A 21,035-nucleotide genomic window follows, 5' to 3' on the forward strand; every position below is an offset into this window, starting at 1 on the left:
ATACCACCCAATGATTTAACTCAGGTGGAATCTGCACCCATGTTTAGGGGGTAGCCATACCCCTGCGTCCCCCCCAGAAAAAAAAGCACTGTGCAGGACCATATGAAAACAGAAGGAGGACCCTATTCTCTTTCTTCCTCCTCAAGGCTTGCAGAGAGGTCTGACCTGCCAGAAAACCATTCTATGAGTGCATAAGATGAAGAAGTGGCCTGCCACTTTTCATTTGAAGTGGCTTGTAGTGCATCTTGCTGCCAACCAAATACATAAAAGAGATTCTCCTGCATGCATGTATTTCAGAATGAGGGGGGGGGGGAGAAAATTAACATGATAACATTTCATCCCAAATGGGTGCTATACTATACCTGACTGCAATGATTGCTCTGAAACTATGGATGCATTAGGAGAAAAGAAAAGAAATTAGTTGAGGTGTTATATGTTAACCAAGCAACAGTTTTAAGTTTCCAGGACACTTTAGGCACCCTTTTATGTGTCAACTTTGAACAGTTAGATCATGTTGCTGCGGAATTACACCACTCACTCTTAAACATCTAGACACTATGAAGCAGTTCCTAACTTTAGCTTCTCACGTATTATTCCATTACTTCACAATGACTTTGTAATGCCACATGCCCCTGAAAAGAACTGCAAAATTTTGTTTACCGACCTTTGCAAGTACCATTGAGACTCCCAAAACAGATTATCTAGATGCTCAAACCTTAAAGTATAAGCATTTATTGTTATACATGTTCTTAAGATATTTAACAATGAATGCATAAAGTAATGCATATTATCTAATAAATCTGATTAGGAAAGTATTCATTCCTTTATCCTACTAGATTCTTCAATAGTAGTAATCCAAAATTGTTAGTTTAAAAAGAGCAGACTATTTATAAACAGATTGCTATTAAGATGACATTAATAATAGTTTTACTTGAACACAGAATGTATCAGGATGGATCCAAAAACTGCAAGAAGAAAGAAAATGGATGCTAGTGATGGCCCACAAGTGCTAGCAGAATAAATTGTGCAGTGATGGAACAAGGAGGCTCTAAAGCAGTTCTCACCCTTCTGCAAGAGCCTGCACAAAGGGAAGAAAGTCTGCATTTAGGTGCAGTTTTCTTACACAATACAGCAGCACAAAGTGTAAAACAACTCTGCAAGTGCAGAAGGGCAGCTTTGGATCCAACCACAGCTTTGTTAGTACTAATTGTTGCCATATAAATTAAGAACCTAGAAACACATACCACGTAAACTGCCGGTGGTTAAGAGAGCCCGTGCTTTGTCTGCTAAATCACTATTTAGGGTATTTCCCAACAACAAAACGTCAATAGCTTCCTGCTTTGAGCTATCAAAAAAATTATTTTGAATTGTTCTGGTCACTGAACGTGCACCATCCTTCAGCTTTCCAGCCTGTTAGGGAGAATATGTATAAATATTTTATCAAGTTACTTACAGAACACTGGCAAATAGCATACAGTTTTAGGCTGTAATCTACTAATAACAAGCTGGTATTAAACCAATTTCATTTCTGTTTATGCTGCAGTATATTTTTTCTTTTTTTTTTTTTTTGCAGGATGAGAATATAAACACAACCCAAGGAATTTTGCAGAGAATGGGAGGCGGACAGAAGTCACACAGAGCAGCCATGCAATACTTTGCCTTTACCCAAAATAGTGAGGTGTGTACAAGCATTGGACACACACAAGGTATGCATATATTGCATGCAAATATATTTTATAAATGTGCTTTAAAAATATCCAGTCCTTTTAAATGCTATATTTTTACAGGAATTGTCACTTCTGCTATGGAATGAGTAACAATCAAAGCACATATTGAGTGGCAATATACAGAGCTTTATTGACACATGAATGTGTATGGAAATACTATACACAAATCAATATGCTATGATAATATGTATATTATATGCATGTGTACTGGTACATATCCATATGCACAAAATAAAAATATACCAGCTGAATAAATTGAAATTGCATTTCTATCTACCCAATCATTACGTTTTAGAAATCAGGCTAGCTATGCTGTATGCTCAAAAATCTACTTTTGGCTGCTGTCTATTTTGCTGCTGATTTATATGTTACAAGTGCTGCATGTATATTTTGAAACTGAAGATTTCCAGCACATGAGGACTGCTGCCTGCAATGAAGGGGATTTGGGCTTGGGTTTTTCAAACAGTCCGTCATGCCAAAGGACTTTTGCCACTGAAAGGAAAATTCAAAACCAGTTTGTGATATGGCATGGGGATATGTTCAATGTCAAATACTCTACTGAGCATGACAAGCCCTTAATCCTGCTTGAACTAGTTCTTTAGTTCACAGGCAGCATTTTTAAAAGAAAACCCACACATATAATAACCAATTAACCCTATTTTAAAATGTCATTAGGTTCAGTATAGGAGAATCTAGTCATTAAAACCAAATCTTTAGCATTTTGTACCTTCAATAATTTGGGTCGCGATACATATTTAAACACTTACAATGTTCAACATTTAGCAGTATTCGGGAATTACACTCACCAATTACATATCAGGTAAATAATTGAAATGAACCAAAAGGAAAGCAAAAGAAAAGTTAGTTAAGATGTTAAATAGTAACATAGCACTTAAAATTTGAAATAATCACTGTTAAACACACATTTCAAGTTAGTTGTAGTTTGAAAAGGTGAATACAATTAAGATTAAACTGCAGAGGTTTCACCCAGTTGAATCACTGCATGCACGTAACAAGTTCTGTGTGTGCAGTGGAACTTCCTTTCCCACTCTTACTCTTGCACCGCTCCCAAATCTGCTCCGGATAGTTGGGGGGGCGGGAACCAAAACAGTTCTGGGAAGTGCATGGAGAGGAGAGGGAAGGGAAGCTCTGCTGCACTTGCAGATTCAGTCTATGGACACAATGAGTTAGTTGGATACAACCCATAAGAAACCACCATTCCCACATGCAAAGTACTAACAGACAAAAACCGGCAATGAAAATATTGTAAAACCTGCTGTTTAACACTTGTGCCCGGGAAAGATACAATTCTTCAAGGCCACAAGCAAAATACATAGAAAACCGTAGCTAAGAATACTGTATCAAATTCTGTTGTGTGATATAACACACAACCTAGGGCTGAGTGATATCTAGTTTTCAACACTGTGATATGTCACCAGCTAAATATCACAATATATTGATATAAGGATGGAACTATGTAGAAGCGAACAGTAGGGCTTGGTGATACTAGTTTTCAATCTTGTGATATATCACCAGCTAAACATGGTGATATAGCAATATATCACAATGTCTGAAATAAGAATGGAGCTCTGTAGAGGCATTGGCTGGCTTCAAGGGTTTTCCTGCATTGCGATATTCGCCAGTGCCTGCTCTTGTGATTTGCTGCCTCCTGAATGAGGCAGGGGAGAGCCGAGCTGGCTGAGTTAACAGGGGCTGAAGGAATTGAAAGAAGAATTGGCTGGCTTCACGGTTTTCCCCACATCGTGATTTTAGCATAGCACACGTGCACACACACATCATGATTCACAATGTATTGCCAGGTAAAAAATTATGGAACTGATATCACAATACAGACTTCAAACCGGTTTTGGATGATATATTGATATATCACCCAGCCCTAATACACATGCTACCCAACTAAAGGCAACTTGCATGGAACTCTAGGTTTGAGTATTGGCAACTACCAGCTACTGGTGCCTGTGTCAGCATCACTATTGCTTTTTGTATCAGCAGAAGATTTTTTGGCATTTGAACTTGAATGAAATAACTCTAAAAAAATAATATCAGGACTAATAAGTTACTGTGGGGTGCAAGGTAATAGCTTCATCTACAAAACCTAGGAATAAACCTTGATTTTTGGCTCAGACATTTTAGATGAACTTTGGATAAATGAGTAAAGTTAAATAATGTACTGCAGGGAATGAAGTGAGTGAAGTTTTTAGTTGAAACATGCAGATTCAAGACTAGTAGATAAAAACAGAGCCCGCTTCAACATTCAGTAGAAAACAGTGAGAAATAATGGAAAACTCATACCCAGACACTTAAAAGATTGGAAAATAACAGTTGTATACAAGAACACTATTTTGCCCTTGAGAATTACTATATTCAAATTTTACTACTAAAAACATTACTTACCTTCGCTTTTCCTTCAAGAGCTCCAGTTCCAGCATATATTTTACTGACTGAGTCACCATTAACAGACCACATGGAACGAAAAACTTCCTGGAATCGAGTAACCAATTGAGGTTTTTCAGCTAAACCTAAAACTTCTAGTTGTTTTGACAGCATCTGCAAAAATGTGGAAGGCAAAACCAAAGGTAAATACAAATCTGTATTAAAACATTATATTTTTGAAAGCTTTCAATTGATTTGGTTTTCCCTTTGGTTTTCTGGTTAAGAAACTATAGATTATACAGTTTAAATTGATATAAAGCTATCAGTGGACAAGGCACTTTACAGAATAATATAAGAAATAATTATGATTGTATCCAACACTGCTGTTCTGCTTGTGCAACCAACTTCCTCTTGTGCAATAAAAAATTCCCCTACTCTTGCCAGCAGCCCCTTGTGTACTCTCAAAACCTGTTGCAGAGGGTTGTGGGACCTTCTGAAGCAGATTTTGAGGACATGCAGGAAGAGAAGAGGAAGAAGAAGTCCCATAGTGTGAGAGTAACACAGGTCAAGCAACACCTCAACAGTATGTGAACTTTTCAAATGTCAACATTAAAACACTTCTAAAATATAATACCTTTATATTCTTACCTCTAAGCCAACAAATGCCTGCACAGAATTTGTTCTATCCAGACAATCCAAGCAGTTTGTTCTTATAGTACCACTTTGAGTTCTGTGCCAAGTATACAACAAACACACAATTTTAAAATTGCACACAACACACAAAACTTTAAACAAAACTTTAACCAAGGTACTAAACAGAAGTATGATCATTAGCCAAATACCTATCAACACAAGCTTTACCCACTATTTTACCCACTAGGTTTTTGGAGTTAAAAAAATAAAAAAGCCATGCCATAGCACATTCAGATGTATTCGTTTATTTTAATAAATGAATAATTTTGAATAATGTTCTACTTTTTTTAAAAGGAATGGTATTTTGAAAAAAACAACAATGATTAAATGACTTCATAAGAACTCAACTTAAAGGCCAAAAAACACACTGTCAGATTTCACTCCACGTCCCCCACTGCAATCAATGCATTTTAGAAACAGTACAGTGCCAAAAGACTCTAATTTCCACTACCCCCTTTTAACTGGCTCTATGGAAATTCAAAATAAATACAAAATAATTCTGGCTTGGTAGTAAAAAATGTAGCTTTTGCTTTTTGCTTTAAGCTATGGCTTTATGAAAATGTATCAGACCATTCCTAAAGCTCAGCACTTTGGTTTTAAGGCTAGGGTGATCACATGCACACCCCCCCATATGAATAGCTCCTTTACTTGGTTTTAACACCGGTTTAACATTACTGCACTAAGATTAACCACGTATTAATCAGAACTTTCTTCAAACCCTGGTTAAATTTGGTGCAGGTGCCACACCAAACTGATTAAAGCAAACAAGTGAAGGGAAGACAGAATTTTCATTGTGGATATGTGTTACAGCTGCAGCATGTTCAGTCATTTTCCTCATAAATAAGTAGTCTCAACTTTTTTTATTAAAAAAAGTAGTTCCCTTTTTCTGACTCTTCTTTCATTTCCAAAAGTGCTAAACCAGCTGTATCTGGTAACAGAAGACAAGTATCCAAACCTTTGAACTTCGTTTCCATCGAAGTAAAAAAATCCACACTCTAAGAATTTCTGGATCTGTGGTTTAAGAACGCTATGTAGTTTTTCTGCCTTTCCACCCTTGACCATTTGATGATAGTCAAAGTTCACCATTTTGATGTCATCAGCATGTTCAGAAGCTTTCAAATGGCTCTGAGGAAGTTGGTGGAAGAAAGGAGAAACAAATATATTAGCAACAAATGGGATATAGATGTCATGGAACAAGATTTTGGTAGTAGCAAAAAATGTGATACTGCCAATTGGTTTTAACAGCTATTCTGGTTTTAACATCTATTCTGTTATTGCAATATTTGTAATATATTAATTTCTAGACAGAGCTATGCTTGAAGAAAATTACATTTGAAGTGGTCCTTAATCAGCTTTTGATTTACAAAATCACATTCTTTTTATTAAAAGTCAAATAACACAACATTAATGAAATTACTTATATACTGAAACTGAGATAATGATTTGCCATTTATGAGACAAGATTTTCCTTTACAAAATAGGTCTAGATCATATTTCACCTGAAATGCTTTGCTGAGCATATGCTCCCCTTCTTTTGAGCCAAGAAGATTCACAATTATTTGCTTGCCATATAGATTTTTAAGGGTATGAAAGTGCCTACAAGGTGGGGGGAAATCTATTATTATTGGATCTAGTAAATAGCATCTTTAAATCAATGAATGGAATACACACATCATATTTAACCACTTATATTGAAAAGGCAAAAGAGCAGTTAAAAGGATGAATGAAATTATGAAATCAGTCACATGAGAAAACCCAAAACTGGTATAAGAATTGTGACAACTTACATACAATGTAGAATTCACTCCTAACACAGATGAATCCCACTCAACAGAAAATGGAAATATGGCTTTTAAGTTCATAAGAATCTCATTTTAAACCTTTCATTTGTTACTTTAGTTTAACAATGTACATGCTAACCTTTAGTTACTGGTATTATTTCATCCCGTTCCCAGTGGGTCACTCATGCATTTAAGAACTTCGTGGAAATATTGCCTACTAGAGTACTCAAAATGAATAGCTCCTGCTGGAAGGAAGAAAGGACTTTTACCTGTCAAACGCTGGTGCATTTGCTTCAAATCCTCTTGACATTCTGACACGATGAGATCCAACCTGAGACGAAAGAATGTTCAAGTTTTTTAAAAAAATTGCATGCATTATTGTTCCACAAACCTTTTGCATGTAATCAAATTTTATTAATAAAGCACTCAAATTATTACACTGTGCAGTAATTTTAAAAGACACAAGAGCATAGTGCTTCTGATTTTTTTTTCCTTCCTCACTTCTGTTATAACACAGTGGTACCTCAGTTTTTGAACGTCTCCGCTGACAAATGTTTCAGAACTTGAACGACATAAACCCAGAAGTAAATGCTTCGGTTTTCGAACGCGCCTCGGAAGTTGAACCGGAAACGTGGCTTCCGTACTGAGTTTTCCATATTGAGATTTCCATTTTGAGTTTTTGATTTTCGAACGTTTCAGAACTCGAATGGTCTTCCGGAACGGATTATGTTCAAAAACTGAGGTACCACTGTACTTACAATCCAATCCTATCACACACACCGCTCCAAACGTTGATAGCTGGGGGAGTTAGGATGGTGAGCATCTGTCTCCCTGCTGGCCTTCAACAGTGGGCCCTGTGACTAAAGATGCCCAATCTTTTTAGTGCAGAGACCACGACCCAAAGTGCCATGGATCTTTGGGTCCCTCAGCTGTGCAGCACCCCCCCACTCCAAGAAACTATCCTCCCAACACACCCTGCCCCTCCCAGGGTTTCAGGTGCAGTGGTGGATCAACTGCTCCCAGGCAGGGTTTGGGATTGCTCTGTCAGGAACATTTCTGATCAATCAAAATAAAGAAAATCATATAAATCTAAGAGCCGACATAGTTTAAGGTCACTTGAGGCAAAATGGAATAGGCTTGAAGCCACTTTCATTCCTGCCTGACCAAACAGTTGCAATTTAAACAATGTTTTTCTATTATGTCCTACATGACACTGCATTGCATATATAACATGTTCTCCTTAAATTGCTGGGCTTTGATTCTTGAAAAAGGTGGCAGAAGACTTCAACTAATATGGGGAAATGCAATTTGCAAAAAGATATAGTCCTCATACTTGTAAGCCAGGTTGCTCCCAAAATAATGGAACAGATCCACGAATTTGTATAAAGGACGACACACATTCATCTAGAAATATCACCTGTTGGAAAAATAAAACTTATTGTATTAGTTGTCTTAAGCAATTAGTTACCTTATGCAGAAAACTTTGTTCAAATTATTCCATGCCATTTGCCCACACATTAAAACTTATTCTGACCCAACATGTTTAAATGTTAAACAATTAATACATTTTGTAAATATATAAAAGCTGAGGCTGCTGAACAAACTTTTGGGTTGGGGTGTTATTTAGGGGTTTTTTGTTGGCACAGGGAGTGTTGTAGCTGATTTTTGTATATTTTGATTTTTTTTGTTTATCTTTATTTTATACTTTATTATGATTTAATAATAATAACAACAATAATACAACAATTGTATGATTTGCTTGCATCCTTTTGGATGTTATATTGCTTATGACTACTTTTGTTATGTTTGTAATTGTGTATTTTTTCATGCTGAAGCCACCTTGAGCATGGTTTTTATCTATAGAAAGGTGGCATACAAATAACAATACGTATGTATAAATAAATAAATAAATAAATAATGTATATTTTCTAAACCATGGCTTAGTGAATGCAGCAGAAAAAAAAACTGGGGAAGAGCAAAGCAGCCACCACCATGTCCCTGAGAACCTGTACAGTCAGGCATCCATGCTAAACCATGGTTTGGCTTAACATGTCATGGAAAATGTGCTGATGTCTACTATTAAGATTGGAAGGATGAGATACGCACATCTGTCTCAACAATGGTTTTTTAATTTTAACAAAGGGGTAGATCTGAATTGTGGAAACAGTCCTCATTTTCACCAACTGAGCATTACCATTCATAACGTGGTTATGATACCAGAAGTGCAACCTGTCTACTACAAATGTAGGTTTGGTAGCCAATGTGTTCAAGACTATTATATACAAAATAGCTGCAGTTGGCAGCAGGTAGAAATCAAGTTGGGATAGCCTTATGTGCTAAATATGTAAACTAGATGTCACGCCCTGTACCAAGCAAAGCATAACCCCTATTTGTATATTTTAGTGAGAATAATACAAAGCAGCAATACAGTGCACAGGTCATACCTGTTCAGTTTCAACAAAATTTGCCACATGACCATCATCATTTGTTCCTCTAACATTAAATCTGGTCCCAGCTCGTTCACAGCTTAACCGTGAAATGATGCAAGCCTTTGCTTGCTTGTGAGCTGCATAAATTGTTCTGATCTCCACTCCGCCACACATGAGACGCAACAGCCATTCATCACAGTTGACTCCATAGTGTTTAAGATGAAGGTGCAGTGATTGATTCCTATTGAAGAAGTGATTCAGATTAACATTAGCTGGAGGAATTTCAATATAACGTATGAAGCACTGAAGACTAAAATATCATTGTAAACATAATGGCATGCATATATAAGCAAGTATGCTTAAGTGGGGAACAGAGCCATTTTAAACTATTCTAAATTATGCAAGTCTTTTGTAATGACTTTCAAAGCAATAAACATAGTTCAGGAAAGATTAAGGGAAAAGGTAAAAACAAACATTCAGCAAATTACATTTCAGAAAGTCCAGTTTCACTAGGCTGGCTAACCTGCACATTCTAGTAGCAAAGTGGCAGCACAAAGAGACAGCATAAATTAGAATTTCTCACAGTGCAAGCTTCCAGTTTCAGAGAAGATACTGGTTATTGAACTACAGAGTTTTTTGGGGGGGTGGGGTTAGTGTAAATCACGTAAAACTAAAACAATCAGGTACATTTCACATGTGTAAAACCACCTCCAGTTGAAAAAGGATTTCCCCCTCAATGCCTGTGTCTGACAGTTTCATGTGTGGATGGTACAGAAACTAAATGTCACAGCCCTGGGCAGCAATCCACACCCATCTCAGATAAATATGCTGATCCAGATATTGAACCGAGTTCCTGATGTTGGATAGGTTACCAAGAGACCACAGCATTCCCAAAGCAGTACTAAACTCCAGTTCAGAATGTGTCTTTTGGGGAGGGGATCCTTTTAAAAGTGTCTGGGACTCCAAAAGTAGACGAAGGGCCCACTGATGTTTCTCTATAGAAGCAATCCTGATACTCAAACTATCAGGTGATCGCAGTTCAAATAAAAGCAGGGGTTTTTTGGTGGGGTCAGCGAACCCCACTTTTAAGCACAATCTCCACTATTTTTGCCAGCTTAGATAGATCTAGTGTCATTAGTATATTAGAAGCAGCTTGGACAGTTAAGAGATGATTCATTGAGGTAAGTGAACAGCTTCTTGGGGCTCTGCATGTTTCATGAATGTATCATGCAAGTACAAGAAATTTGTATTCTGTGCAGAACGTTGAATATTGAAAATGTTTTAGCTACAAAGGCTACTTACTTTGTATTCTGCTTCTTCTAATCACAGGAAGAATAATGGAGTCATGTAGGACTAGAATGTTACTTGGGTTTAAAAATTGGAGGCGTTATCATTGCATCCATTCCTTTGCTTTCTTTATCTTTTCCTTAGGAACTTGCTTTCTAAAAGTACTGAAATTCTTATCCTGTATAATTAATTTCCCTAAATTTCAAATTCTGTCCTGCTAAACTTGTACAGAATTCACTAAATGTACACAACCTTGAATATCAGACAAGGCATCTAATAGTTTACACTATTATAACAACAATGAACATTCTATAAAAAGAGACAGAATTCTCTGTGTATAGCTGAACAAGCACAAAACAAATATTTTTAAGTTACTAGTATCTGTGACTGTAATCATTTGAACTTAATGCGAATACTGGGTTTTCACTTCTCCTTTTAACACTTGTAAAGTATTTCCCAGAACAGCTAAGCATGAGTTTGCAAAATGGATCATTCTGTGTATATACTGTATTTGTGTGTGATTTGCCCATATTAATACTCATAAAAACATTAAAAACCATTTTATATGAAGAAGTACTATTTCAAAAAGGTAGAACTGCAAGCAGTATTTTAACACGTGCAAAGACAAGAAATTCAACAACTCAAAATACGAAGGCACACGGTATCAGACTTCCTAAAACTTATAAACTCACCAGAAGAACCTGTTATCAGTGCTTTGTTCTTGCATGCTACGGTGGGCATTAAGACTAAGATCTAAACTGACCCCAGAAGAAGACCATGCAAAATAAAAGTTTCCTGAATTCAAAACTTTGCGGACTTCAGAGATGCGTTCTTCATCAGATGGGTCAATTCGTAATGATATTAAATCAGTGGAAGTAACACGAAAAACTTCAGATTCCTGGATTTTTCCTACAGACATACATCCTGTGACAAGAACTAGATAATGTAACAATGTGTCTCCTGTAAGAAACAAACGTAAATGAACAATCAATGTATTTTAAACTTTTGCAAGGCACACTTTTGCATTTCCCTGTTTTAAGTATCAAACTTTTAAAGAGCGGTAACTGCATAATTCTAAAGTTTACTTTTGCACATAAGACTTTCCAAAAATTGATTTTGCATGAACAGTAAAACAGCAGTTTTTAAATAAGTGCTGGGCTGCAACCATGTCAACTTTTAGAATGAGTATGCTTATTGTTTTGTTTTATAATTACTGATAGGGTATGTGTAAACTGAAATGTTAGAAACCTCGCTTCCAATGGCATATTTTAAATTTCACAGAAAAAAAAATGAACTTCATATCTTAAGGAAAAATATACCACCATGCCTCATATGCTTGAAAGGAACACCACTGAAGAGACAATGTAATTTACTACAAGCCCAACAATTATTTAATGGCCAGAGTCTCATATATGCCATCAGAACTTTCAGCTTCTGATCCCCAAGGCAATCCAATCCTCTCGTCATGTTACATATGCCATGTCATACACATCTAATTGACTCTGAGACACCAAAGTTTTGAAAATGATTTGCTGTTTGGTGTTGGAGAACAGGAGAGGGTATTTAGAAAACTCAGCAAGCATCACCAAGGGGGAAAAAGGGGGGAGGGATTCCCGCTGCACATACAAAACTAATCATCAATTTATCTGGTGTGTGGTGATCACATACCAGCAATTGTACCGGCAGCAAGATGGCATGAGCAATCTTTTAACTGTTACTGTTTTCATATGAAAAGAAAGGGCACTCCCAAAATGAGATTTACTCACCAAGATTTAATCTCAAAACACCTAGCAGTCCATATGCATCCATCACCTTGGAGTACATGTTCTTGATTGCCTCTTTCTCTGCAGATGCTGTTTATAAAATGTGAAGGATTCAAATTATGGCAAAAGAACTATACTTATGAAAGACTCTTCCACTTCATATTTTATATCATGCATATCCCACATGGTACTTCCATTGTCATGGTGAGATCTGAGGTTCAGCTTTTCCCCAGAAATACTGAGTTGGACAGAATACCATTTTGAGTAACTTTCTGTCTGACTTGGAAGCTTTTTGTATTTTCATCCATCTGCCTATGGACAGGAAGCCATTAAGAGTACTGCAGCATCCTGTTTTAGCTCCTGCTTTAACAGGTCTTTACACAATTTCTGGCCATTACAAAGGATTGTATTAAACAAGTTATTCGGAAAATTCCACTTCAGTGAAATTCAAAGAACTAAAGTACTGCAAAAACAGCCTGCAGTTATTCTCCTGCTGCCTGTATCAGCGGCTTATATGTATAGTACAAAGATTCTAGAAATGTCATAAAACTGAAGCTCAGTTTGTAGGTGTACATATGGATAAGAGACAGGGGGAAAGGACTTACTTTTCTCCAGCTGAGATTAGAATCCAACTACAGATTACAAATTGACAAAACTCATATTTCTGAAGAACAAATACAGATACAAATTTTAGTAATCACTAACTCTTAAGGTTCCAAGGGATGTGGGGAAGAAAAAGAATTTATCCTTGCCCACGACCTTCTACTCAAATATAACATTCTTCTAATCCTTATTACTGCTGTGCTAAGCCAAGATTTTGCAGCCATGATAAACTGATAGCAACAGTGAAAATCCACTTCAGTAGCAGTAGACTCACTTGTACACAATGAAGAAGTAGACCTGTGACATCATAATCACACAAATTAATGAGGGGTGTCTCTCTCTGGGATTGAAATTTCAAACCAAATTTAAAGCATTTTTAATGGTAATTCTTGTTCCTCTAAATCAGGGGTGGATCTCCATACGCTGCTGAACTACAGCTTCCAGAGTTGCAGATGCTGGTCATGATTAGGCAGTCTTAAGAAGAAGGGAAAGATGCCAGTTAAGCTCCATACAGAGCACTTTGATGAAATGAGACATAAAAGGGCATATATAGGAGACTGAAAAAGGTATATGTAACCAGGGATGTTTACAACAGTGCACCTCAAACTGTATGAACAGGAAGGATAAGACAAGAATGAGCTGCAAGGAAATGGCAGGTCTGCTGCTTAGACAAGACAGTAAGTATAAACAAGTGAAACAGTGAAAGAAGAACTACTCAAACTCATATTTTGCCTCAATCTTCTACCACAAAACATACTGTGTTCTACCTGAGAAGAGAATGACAAATGATATAAGGAGAGGCTTGAACCCCAAGAGAGAGAGAATCCTTAGCAACTGTAAACATGTTCAAGTCTCCAAGGCCAAATGAATTACACTCCATGGTGCTAAATGAGTTTGCAGGTATTTTCTCAAAACCACTGACTAATCTTATGAGAGCTCTTGGAGAATGAGTCAAGTCTCAAAACACTGGAGATAGGCACATTTGAGATGGGGACACAGGGAATCTGGAAAACTACAGGCCAGGCACCCCAACACAGAACAAAGAAAGGTTATTAAGCATTTGGTCTATAAGCATCTAAAAACATTGCATCAATTTCTATGAGCCAGCATGGGTTGCAAAAATAAGGAATGTCAGATCAACCTTGTGTTCTTTTTGCTAAGAGCTACTAGCCTAGTATGTAATCATGGGAGTGTCACATATACAGTATATCTTGATTTCAGCAAAGCATTTGACAGGGTCTCCCATGGTTGCCTTGATGACAAAATGGTAAGTGAACTGGGCAATACTATAGCTAAGAGGCAGCCACAGCTGGTTGAGCACTTTTACCCAGTGAGTGCTCATTAATAGCTCTGTATCAAACTGGAGGAAAGTCTTGAGCAGAATATCATAGGGCTCAGTCCCACACACTGTGTTGTTCAGTATTTTCTTAAAGACTTGAATGAGGGAAAAGCTTGTAAGATTTCCAAATGAGAAAGTTGGGAGGAATACACAGAAGACAGTATCAAGAGCCAAAAGAAAAAGATATCCTAAAATTCTGCAACACTAGGCTGCAACAACAGGTGAAATTCAACAGAGATAAATGTAAAATCCAGCATGTAAGTGCAAAAAAGAAAAAGAAAATCAAAGGCAGAATATGCTATTAAAAGCTAATGCAGACTCAGGCTGCATTAACATAGTACCTGTATAGTGTTCAGATCACAGGTAGTAAACATTGCATTCTATCTAGTACTGATGAGAATGCATCAGAAATACTGTGTCCGGTACTTGATGCCACATTTTAAGAGAGGCCGTGCTAAAACTGCTTGTGTGTGTCCAAGGAAAGGCAATGAGGGTGGTGAAGGCTCTGAAAAAGTCCTATGAGGAACAGCTGGAAGAGCTAGACATGGTTAGCCTGGAGAAAATGGGGCATAACAAGATAGGGGTCTTCAAACATCTGATGGGCTGTCATACAGGCCTGATCTTTGTTGTTCCAGAGGGAAGGACTAGAACCAATGGGTAGAAATAGGATTGAAGCAGATTTCAGCTGAACAGAAACCTTCTAACAGTAAAAGCAGTTCAACAGAGGGAAAGATTGTCTCAGGAGGGGTGGGCACTCATCCACTAGAGGTGCTTAAGCAAAGTCTGGATGGCCATCTATTAGAGATGCTGTAACTGCATCCTACATTGTGGGGGGCTTGCCAAACTAATCTGCAAGGACCCTTCCAACTCTGCAAGTCAGGTTTTCCCCCTTTTATATTTATTCACACAATGTAATTGACATAAGACATGAATCTCCCATTCCTTCTACTCAATTGCCTCCCCTTCCCAGATTCTGCTTATAGCGGAGTGACTGATCAACTTTAAATATGATTGTGTTCTTTAAGCAAACATGTATCAATACACTTGCAGGAAATAGATCTACCATGGTATCAATAATAAATCAAAGCTCAGGTGTATACCAGAAATTTGTGAGCAAAACAACATGCATCTGTAGAGTACTGCCCAGCTATCTAAACATGACTCAACTGGACATTCTGTAAAACCCAATACACAGTATCTTGGTATCAGAATATCTAATCTTAAAGGATGAAGAAAAACAGAGGCCTGATCAGTAGTTATAAAAGTGGAAAATTGGAAGTCCTTTAAATGACAAGTGATCTATGCTTGCCTTCCTAATAAGGCAAGGTCAATTTTGTCTTTATACATTAAGACAGAATCTGATAAGTTTGCCCCCCACCCAAAGAGTAGGAGCTACTAAAGTCTAACAACTGCTCCCTATCTATCTATATTCTCATTCTATTAAAATGTTCTAAAGCTGCAATCCTTGCATAATTACTTGAGAATAAGCCCCACTGAACTAAGTGCTGCTCAGTTCTGAGTAAACATACATGACAGTGCACTACAAAGATTGAGATATTAAATACCTACCCTAAATGCATGTAAATATACCCTCTTTTGCTGTGTTAATGCATGCAGGCACTTGAACACTTCCATCCCTAAAGATTTTATTCTTTCACTTAGCTACATCCATAATTTAAATCCCCTGATGGTAGATTAGATGGTGTGTGTTAACAGAAGTGCTCAATATACATTTTAAATCTAAGTTCCTATTAAGAGCTGCCAACTGTTTGTGCAGCTGTGGCAAAAGCAGAAGTTCATGCTATAGTTCATGCTACAACATCTTAGAACATCTGCATCCTTTCCAATACAAGCCAAGCAATGCTATTAAGCCCTATGCCACTTCCCTCTAAATAAGTAGGACTAAATCTTTATCTCCATCTTTACTGGATATGTTGTTCAGCAAAGAAAAAGTTATCTATCCAGCTCATTAACACATGAAACTGTACCTTACATGCTTATGCATAGAATAACAACTTTGGGGATCTTTAATATAGAGAGAATTGTGTGGCACTGAGGTTAGTGCACTATGTTATACCCAAATAATCATAATAATATCTTGCTTTCTTGGAGGAATTAAGAAACAACATATGTTGCTATAAATTTAAATAAAATGTTATTTTACACAGAATTGTGGGAAATGAATAAAATGGTTTTGGAGCTTAAAGTGTCAAGAAAGACATGCAGAATAGTAAATTGGTTAGTTGTTAAAAGTTACACAGGCTACCCAAGTTCCGGACCATAAGCTCAAACAGTTCCAGTTACACAGACAGATGGAGGGAGCAGAGCTCATCTTACATGGAACAAATGTGGGTGCTAAGGAGCCAGGAAAGTGGCGTTTTGAACAATTACACGGACTAAGAGATAGTGAGGTTGCAGAAAAGAGAAAGGTAGAGATGTTTTGCTCCACAGTGTCAGAACAGGGTGGGGAGCAGTCTCCAAGGCAAAATAAGCACCGTTGAATAGCCTCCTGAGTTAAAAACTATAGTTAAGGCAGCTGCAAGATGTCCAGTTGCAGGAAAGAAGCTTCCCAACAAGAATTAGCTCTAGAGCAAAGAGTTATTATCTTAATGAGGATGCTGGATGGAAAAGGTAACTGAATGCTAATTAACTCAAGCATCAAGTAGGTTACCAGACATCAACACAAATTTCCTCACGGCAGAGTGGCACAGGGGTCATGAAGAGCCTCTGGCCAGTCATAACTTAAACCCAGGTGTGCCATTTGAATTCTCTCATGGGAAAAGGCAGTAATATTTTCCTAAGAAATGCAAGTTTAGGCTTAAACCAATTACTGGTGGAAATTGCTTGTTAGAGGAAGCCCCCATTAGATATAGCAACGATTCTGGATACTAATTAGGCTTGCACTTACATTGCAGTAATTGCAAAAGTTTGTTTCTATGCATGGTTGCTATTACGGGAGAATATACTATTTAAACCAATGTTGTCTTCTCTTATATTGCAACGGCACCACACTAACTGCAGAGAGGAATGCCAAAAGAGACACCGTTCAGGGGCATGTGTAGCTTTCCAGCTGAATTGAGCTTCTAGGTTACAGGTTTGAACACAATGCTGAACTGCCTAGCTAAAAACAGATGTGAAAAGTTCTGATGTTCCTGCAGGCACACTGGAGGGTATCAGAGGAAAGATGAGCCCAAGGCTCATACTCAAAAATGCTAAACAGCCACAGTTTACCTTTACGTCTGCTTATGTTACAAATAGGATAAGTAGACTTTTAAGGCAAGTTTCAAGAAATAGCAATAAATTCAAAAATGTATTACTCTGAAAAATATAGTAGAGCAAAACACCTTTAAGCAAAAAAGACCAGGAAATATTCAAAGGACATTTAGATCACTGACACAACAGATATGGTGACTCAACATTTCTTCATCTGTTTTCATTTTTTAGCATTAGGAGTTTTTTAATTAAGTTAGCCATCTGCTTGTATTTGCAGAGTTTTGCTACTTACAGAGAACAGCCACAGCACCAGACTCGAACATGAGACATTCTTCCTTGTTTCTGGCTTCTACTATCACACTGAATGGCGGTGGATCTAGCTTATGATAGATGCGATAACCTTTACTGAATGCCATTTTTCCTTTATCAGAGGCAGAACTGTGTAACAAAGTTAAAAAAAAAAGTGTTGGTGAAAGTTTCTCAACATTCAGAGACATCATTTCTAAAGCAGTGTGAAACTAACCTATCCAACTGGCACAGCTGCATTAATTTCTATTAGTGGGAACCCAAGAACTCTGCTGGAATGTGTTTTTAATATGCCTACCTTCTAGCATCCTTCCCATGATGCAAGAACTACATCAGGATTAGTTAACAGAATCAACTTCAGTTGAATAACAGATATATACTACAGGTAAATTGTGATAAATGTTTGCATGAAATATAAAAAGTTATGTAATGCAACTGGCTACAGTCACTCGTGCCCTATTCACTTCCAGGCTGCCTCATAGTGAGCTGCTTTCAAAGACAATTAAGGGCTTTTCTGATTTGACTAGAATGCAACTGCCTGGCTACTGACTGTAACATGACGGATCCATGTCGCTCTTGGAACATAAATGGCTACCTTACATGGAATCAGACCATTGGTTGATCTAGCTCAGTATTTTTCACTCAGACTGGTAGCAACTCTCTATGGTTTTAGATAGATGACCTTACAAGTACTACCTAGAGATGCTGGGTATTGAACCGGGAACTTTCTGAATGTGAAGCAAATGATCTGCTAGTGAGCTACAGCCCTTTTCTGATTGTATATTACCTGCATTGATTACCAATTGTTTCTGGGCTCAATTCAAAGTGTAGTTATAACCTTTTAAACCTTAGCATGTTTGAACCAATGCATTTTAAGAATCTCCTTCACCCATCACAGCAATATGCCAAACCTTTGAACAGTCTACCACCCTGCTCCATTATGTGCTACCATGGTACATTGGGGGGCATGAGGAGGAAGTCACCAATGGAATACCCTACCAAAGAAAGTATGTTTGGTCCCATCATTAGCCATCTTTTAATGAGCAACAACAACATGCCCCCTTTAATGTCTCTTTCGGTTGTTGCTTTTTTTAAAAAACTGCTTCACTGGGTACTGTTCTCAAACTGGCTTATTTTTATTGTTTAGTCTAATTTTGTAATTATTTCAATTCATGCATCTGGACAGTGCATATTGTCTGGGTTATTTATTTTTAATACTCATCCATAATAAGTGACTGGGGTGTTGTTGTTTTTTTGGGGGGTGATTTTTGAGGAAGAATACTTTTAGTATATTTGTTTTGTTTTAATGGATTTTATTGCGTACTGCATGCTGTTCACATAAATAGCTTCACTTTGGGATTTCTTGTGTGAGAAGCAGTACATAAATTGAATTAATCTAATATTTTACAACATTATTTGTCATCTTGATAGAATGTTACTGCTTCATGAGAAAAATACAGTTCTCATACAAGCAAGTTCTTGGAATGGATTAATATACCGGTATCTAAATATTCATCAGATTCTTAATTGCCACAGTGCAACCTAAATGTGCATCTGCATCAGCTGCTTTCTGAGAATATATCCCAAGAGACTCAAGAAAAGTGAGTGTAGTCCATATCTTATGACATTCCTAATTACGGTTGCATATCATATTTTGTATGGGACGCGGGTGGCGCTGTGGGTAAAAGCCTCAGCGCCTAGGGCTTGCCGATCGAAAGGTCGGCGGTTCGAATCCCCGCGGCGGGGTGTGCTCCCGCTGCTCGGTCCCAGCGCCTGCCAACCTAGCAGTTCGAAAGCACCCCCGGGTGCAAGTAGATAAATAGGGACCGCTTACTGGTGGGAAGGTAAACGGCGTTTCCGTGTGCTGCGCTGGCTCGCCAGATGCAGCTTTGTCACGCTGGCCACGTGACCCGGAAGTGTCTCCGGACAGCGCTGGCCCCCGGCCTCTTGAGTGAGATGGGCGCACAACCCCAGAGTCTGTCAAGACTGGCCCGTACGGGCAGGGGTACCTTTACCTTTACCTTTATCATATTTTGTAGGAGGATCAGCACCATGCAAAACACATACTAATGTCTCCATAATTTTACAATGGATAAACAGGCATTAAAGAAACATTATTCTTGACAAGCTTGCTACATTTCTTTAAAAATGCTTACTCATGAGGTGATCCACTAATGGCACACACTCCAATTTGCCACTATCTTATCAATTTTCAAGCACAATTCACAAGTGCTACAACCTGTCACTGTAATCAGCATGCTGCCTTGCCTCCTCCCAAGGATATCTACTTGCAAGAAGGCATCTCAAACCATATCAAGTGCAGGCTAGACATCTAACAAGTTTTCCTGTGCCTCTTCTTGGATCATATGAGCTGCAAACGCCAAAAGACCATTTCCCAGAAGAAAGCTCACAGCAGTGAAGTACAAGCAGAAAAAAATAAACAGAAATAAAACCCAAAGGTTATGATGGTCTATGAACCAATGAGACAAATAAGGTCATGAGGTATAAATAGGCAAAACTTATTTTATTTTGCACTTTCCAGAAACAATTGAAGGCATTTTGTTCTGATAGACTTTATGGCTTGGATAAATGTCAACATTGTATGTTTTCTGCCTTATTTTAAATGCATTTGTTGGTTTTCTGTCCTTAACTGTTATAAATTATTTTCAGTGTATATTGCCTTGATGGTTGTTTAGAAGGCAATTAATTAATCAATGATGTTAAAAAACAATAAGAGTAACAATAACAATACCTTAAGAGTCAGATTAGGTTTGTTTTTAAGTGTAGCAAGCTTAAAAACACAAATTAAGGGGTTAATATTTCATTACAATTGTGCATTCCACATATAATCAAACTGCTCAGTCAGGGCTTAACCTAAGCTAAGGATCATCAGCGCTCAGTTCTAGAAAATGATACTATATTTGCTTCAGTATGTTCTGCTACAGGATAGTTAACAAACACCTATTCTACATCCATACCCAGACAGATCAGACTTCCTGGCCTCTATCAGCAGCACACCAGGAGCACATAACACGTAATTTGGCACTTGATGTCAATATTCAGCTATGAAACTAAAAGCAACCAATTTAACACCCTATTTCCTTTTATGAATTACATCCCATGTGTATTTTATTTATTCTGTACAAGAAAGTATACCAGCAAGCAGCCTCAACCGCTCCCTCTCCGTTGCTGCTTATGCATACATATTCATAAATCCCTAATGATTTCTTTTTAATTGTATCCAAAACATCTTTGTTATAAGAAGAGCGCCAAGCAGTGATTTTGCTTCTAGCATTTCAATGTTTATTCCCGTGTCATCTGTTATCACGGAAACACCGCATCACCGAGTACGGTAATCGGTTGCTCAACAGAACACAACCGAGAGAAAAAATGATTAGTAATCATAGCAGTAAAGGGGTGGGTGGGAAGCAGTGTAATTTTTAAAAATTATTTTTTTAAGCGATTGTCTCGAGCAGTGAAAACAGCACTTCGGGGATGAT

The 21,035-nt window shown here is 37.6% G+C and overlaps 1 protein-coding gene across 1 annotated transcript in view; it reads right to left on the bottom strand.

Moving 5' to 3' along the window:
- Nucleotides 1–21,035, bottom strand: part of SYNJ1 (synaptojanin 1) — a 47,517-nt gene that overhangs the window by 25,617 nt on the left and 865 nt on the right. Inside the window, exons 2-12 of the mRNA XM_053385241.1 lie at nucleotides 17,522–17,667; nucleotides 12,078–12,164; nucleotides 11,004–11,271; nucleotides 9,040–9,265; nucleotides 7,929–8,012; nucleotides 6,865–6,926; nucleotides 6,314–6,410; nucleotides 5,770–5,939; nucleotides 4,770–4,851; nucleotides 4,143–4,295; nucleotides 1,245–1,410 (exon numbers count right to left, since the gene is read on the bottom strand). Of these exons, the coding sequence (XP_053241216.1) occupies nucleotides 1,245–1,410; nucleotides 4,143–4,295; nucleotides 4,770–4,851; nucleotides 5,770–5,939; nucleotides 6,314–6,410; nucleotides 6,865–6,926; nucleotides 7,929–8,012; nucleotides 9,040–9,265; nucleotides 11,004–11,271; nucleotides 12,078–12,164; nucleotides 17,522–17,667 (1,541 nt within the window). The remainder of the gene's footprint in view (nucleotides 1–1,244; nucleotides 1,411–4,142; nucleotides 4,296–4,769; nucleotides 4,852–5,769; nucleotides 5,940–6,313; nucleotides 6,411–6,864; nucleotides 6,927–7,928; nucleotides 8,013–9,039; nucleotides 9,266–11,003; nucleotides 11,272–12,077; nucleotides 12,165–17,521; nucleotides 17,668–21,035) is intronic.

This window comes from Podarcis raffonei, chromosome 4, assembly GCF_027172205.1.
Source record: "Podarcis raffonei isolate rPodRaf1 chromosome 4, rPodRaf1.pri, whole genome shotgun sequence".
Classification (NCBI taxonomy): domain Eukaryota; kingdom Metazoa; phylum Chordata; class Lepidosauria; order Squamata; family Lacertidae; genus Podarcis; species Podarcis raffonei.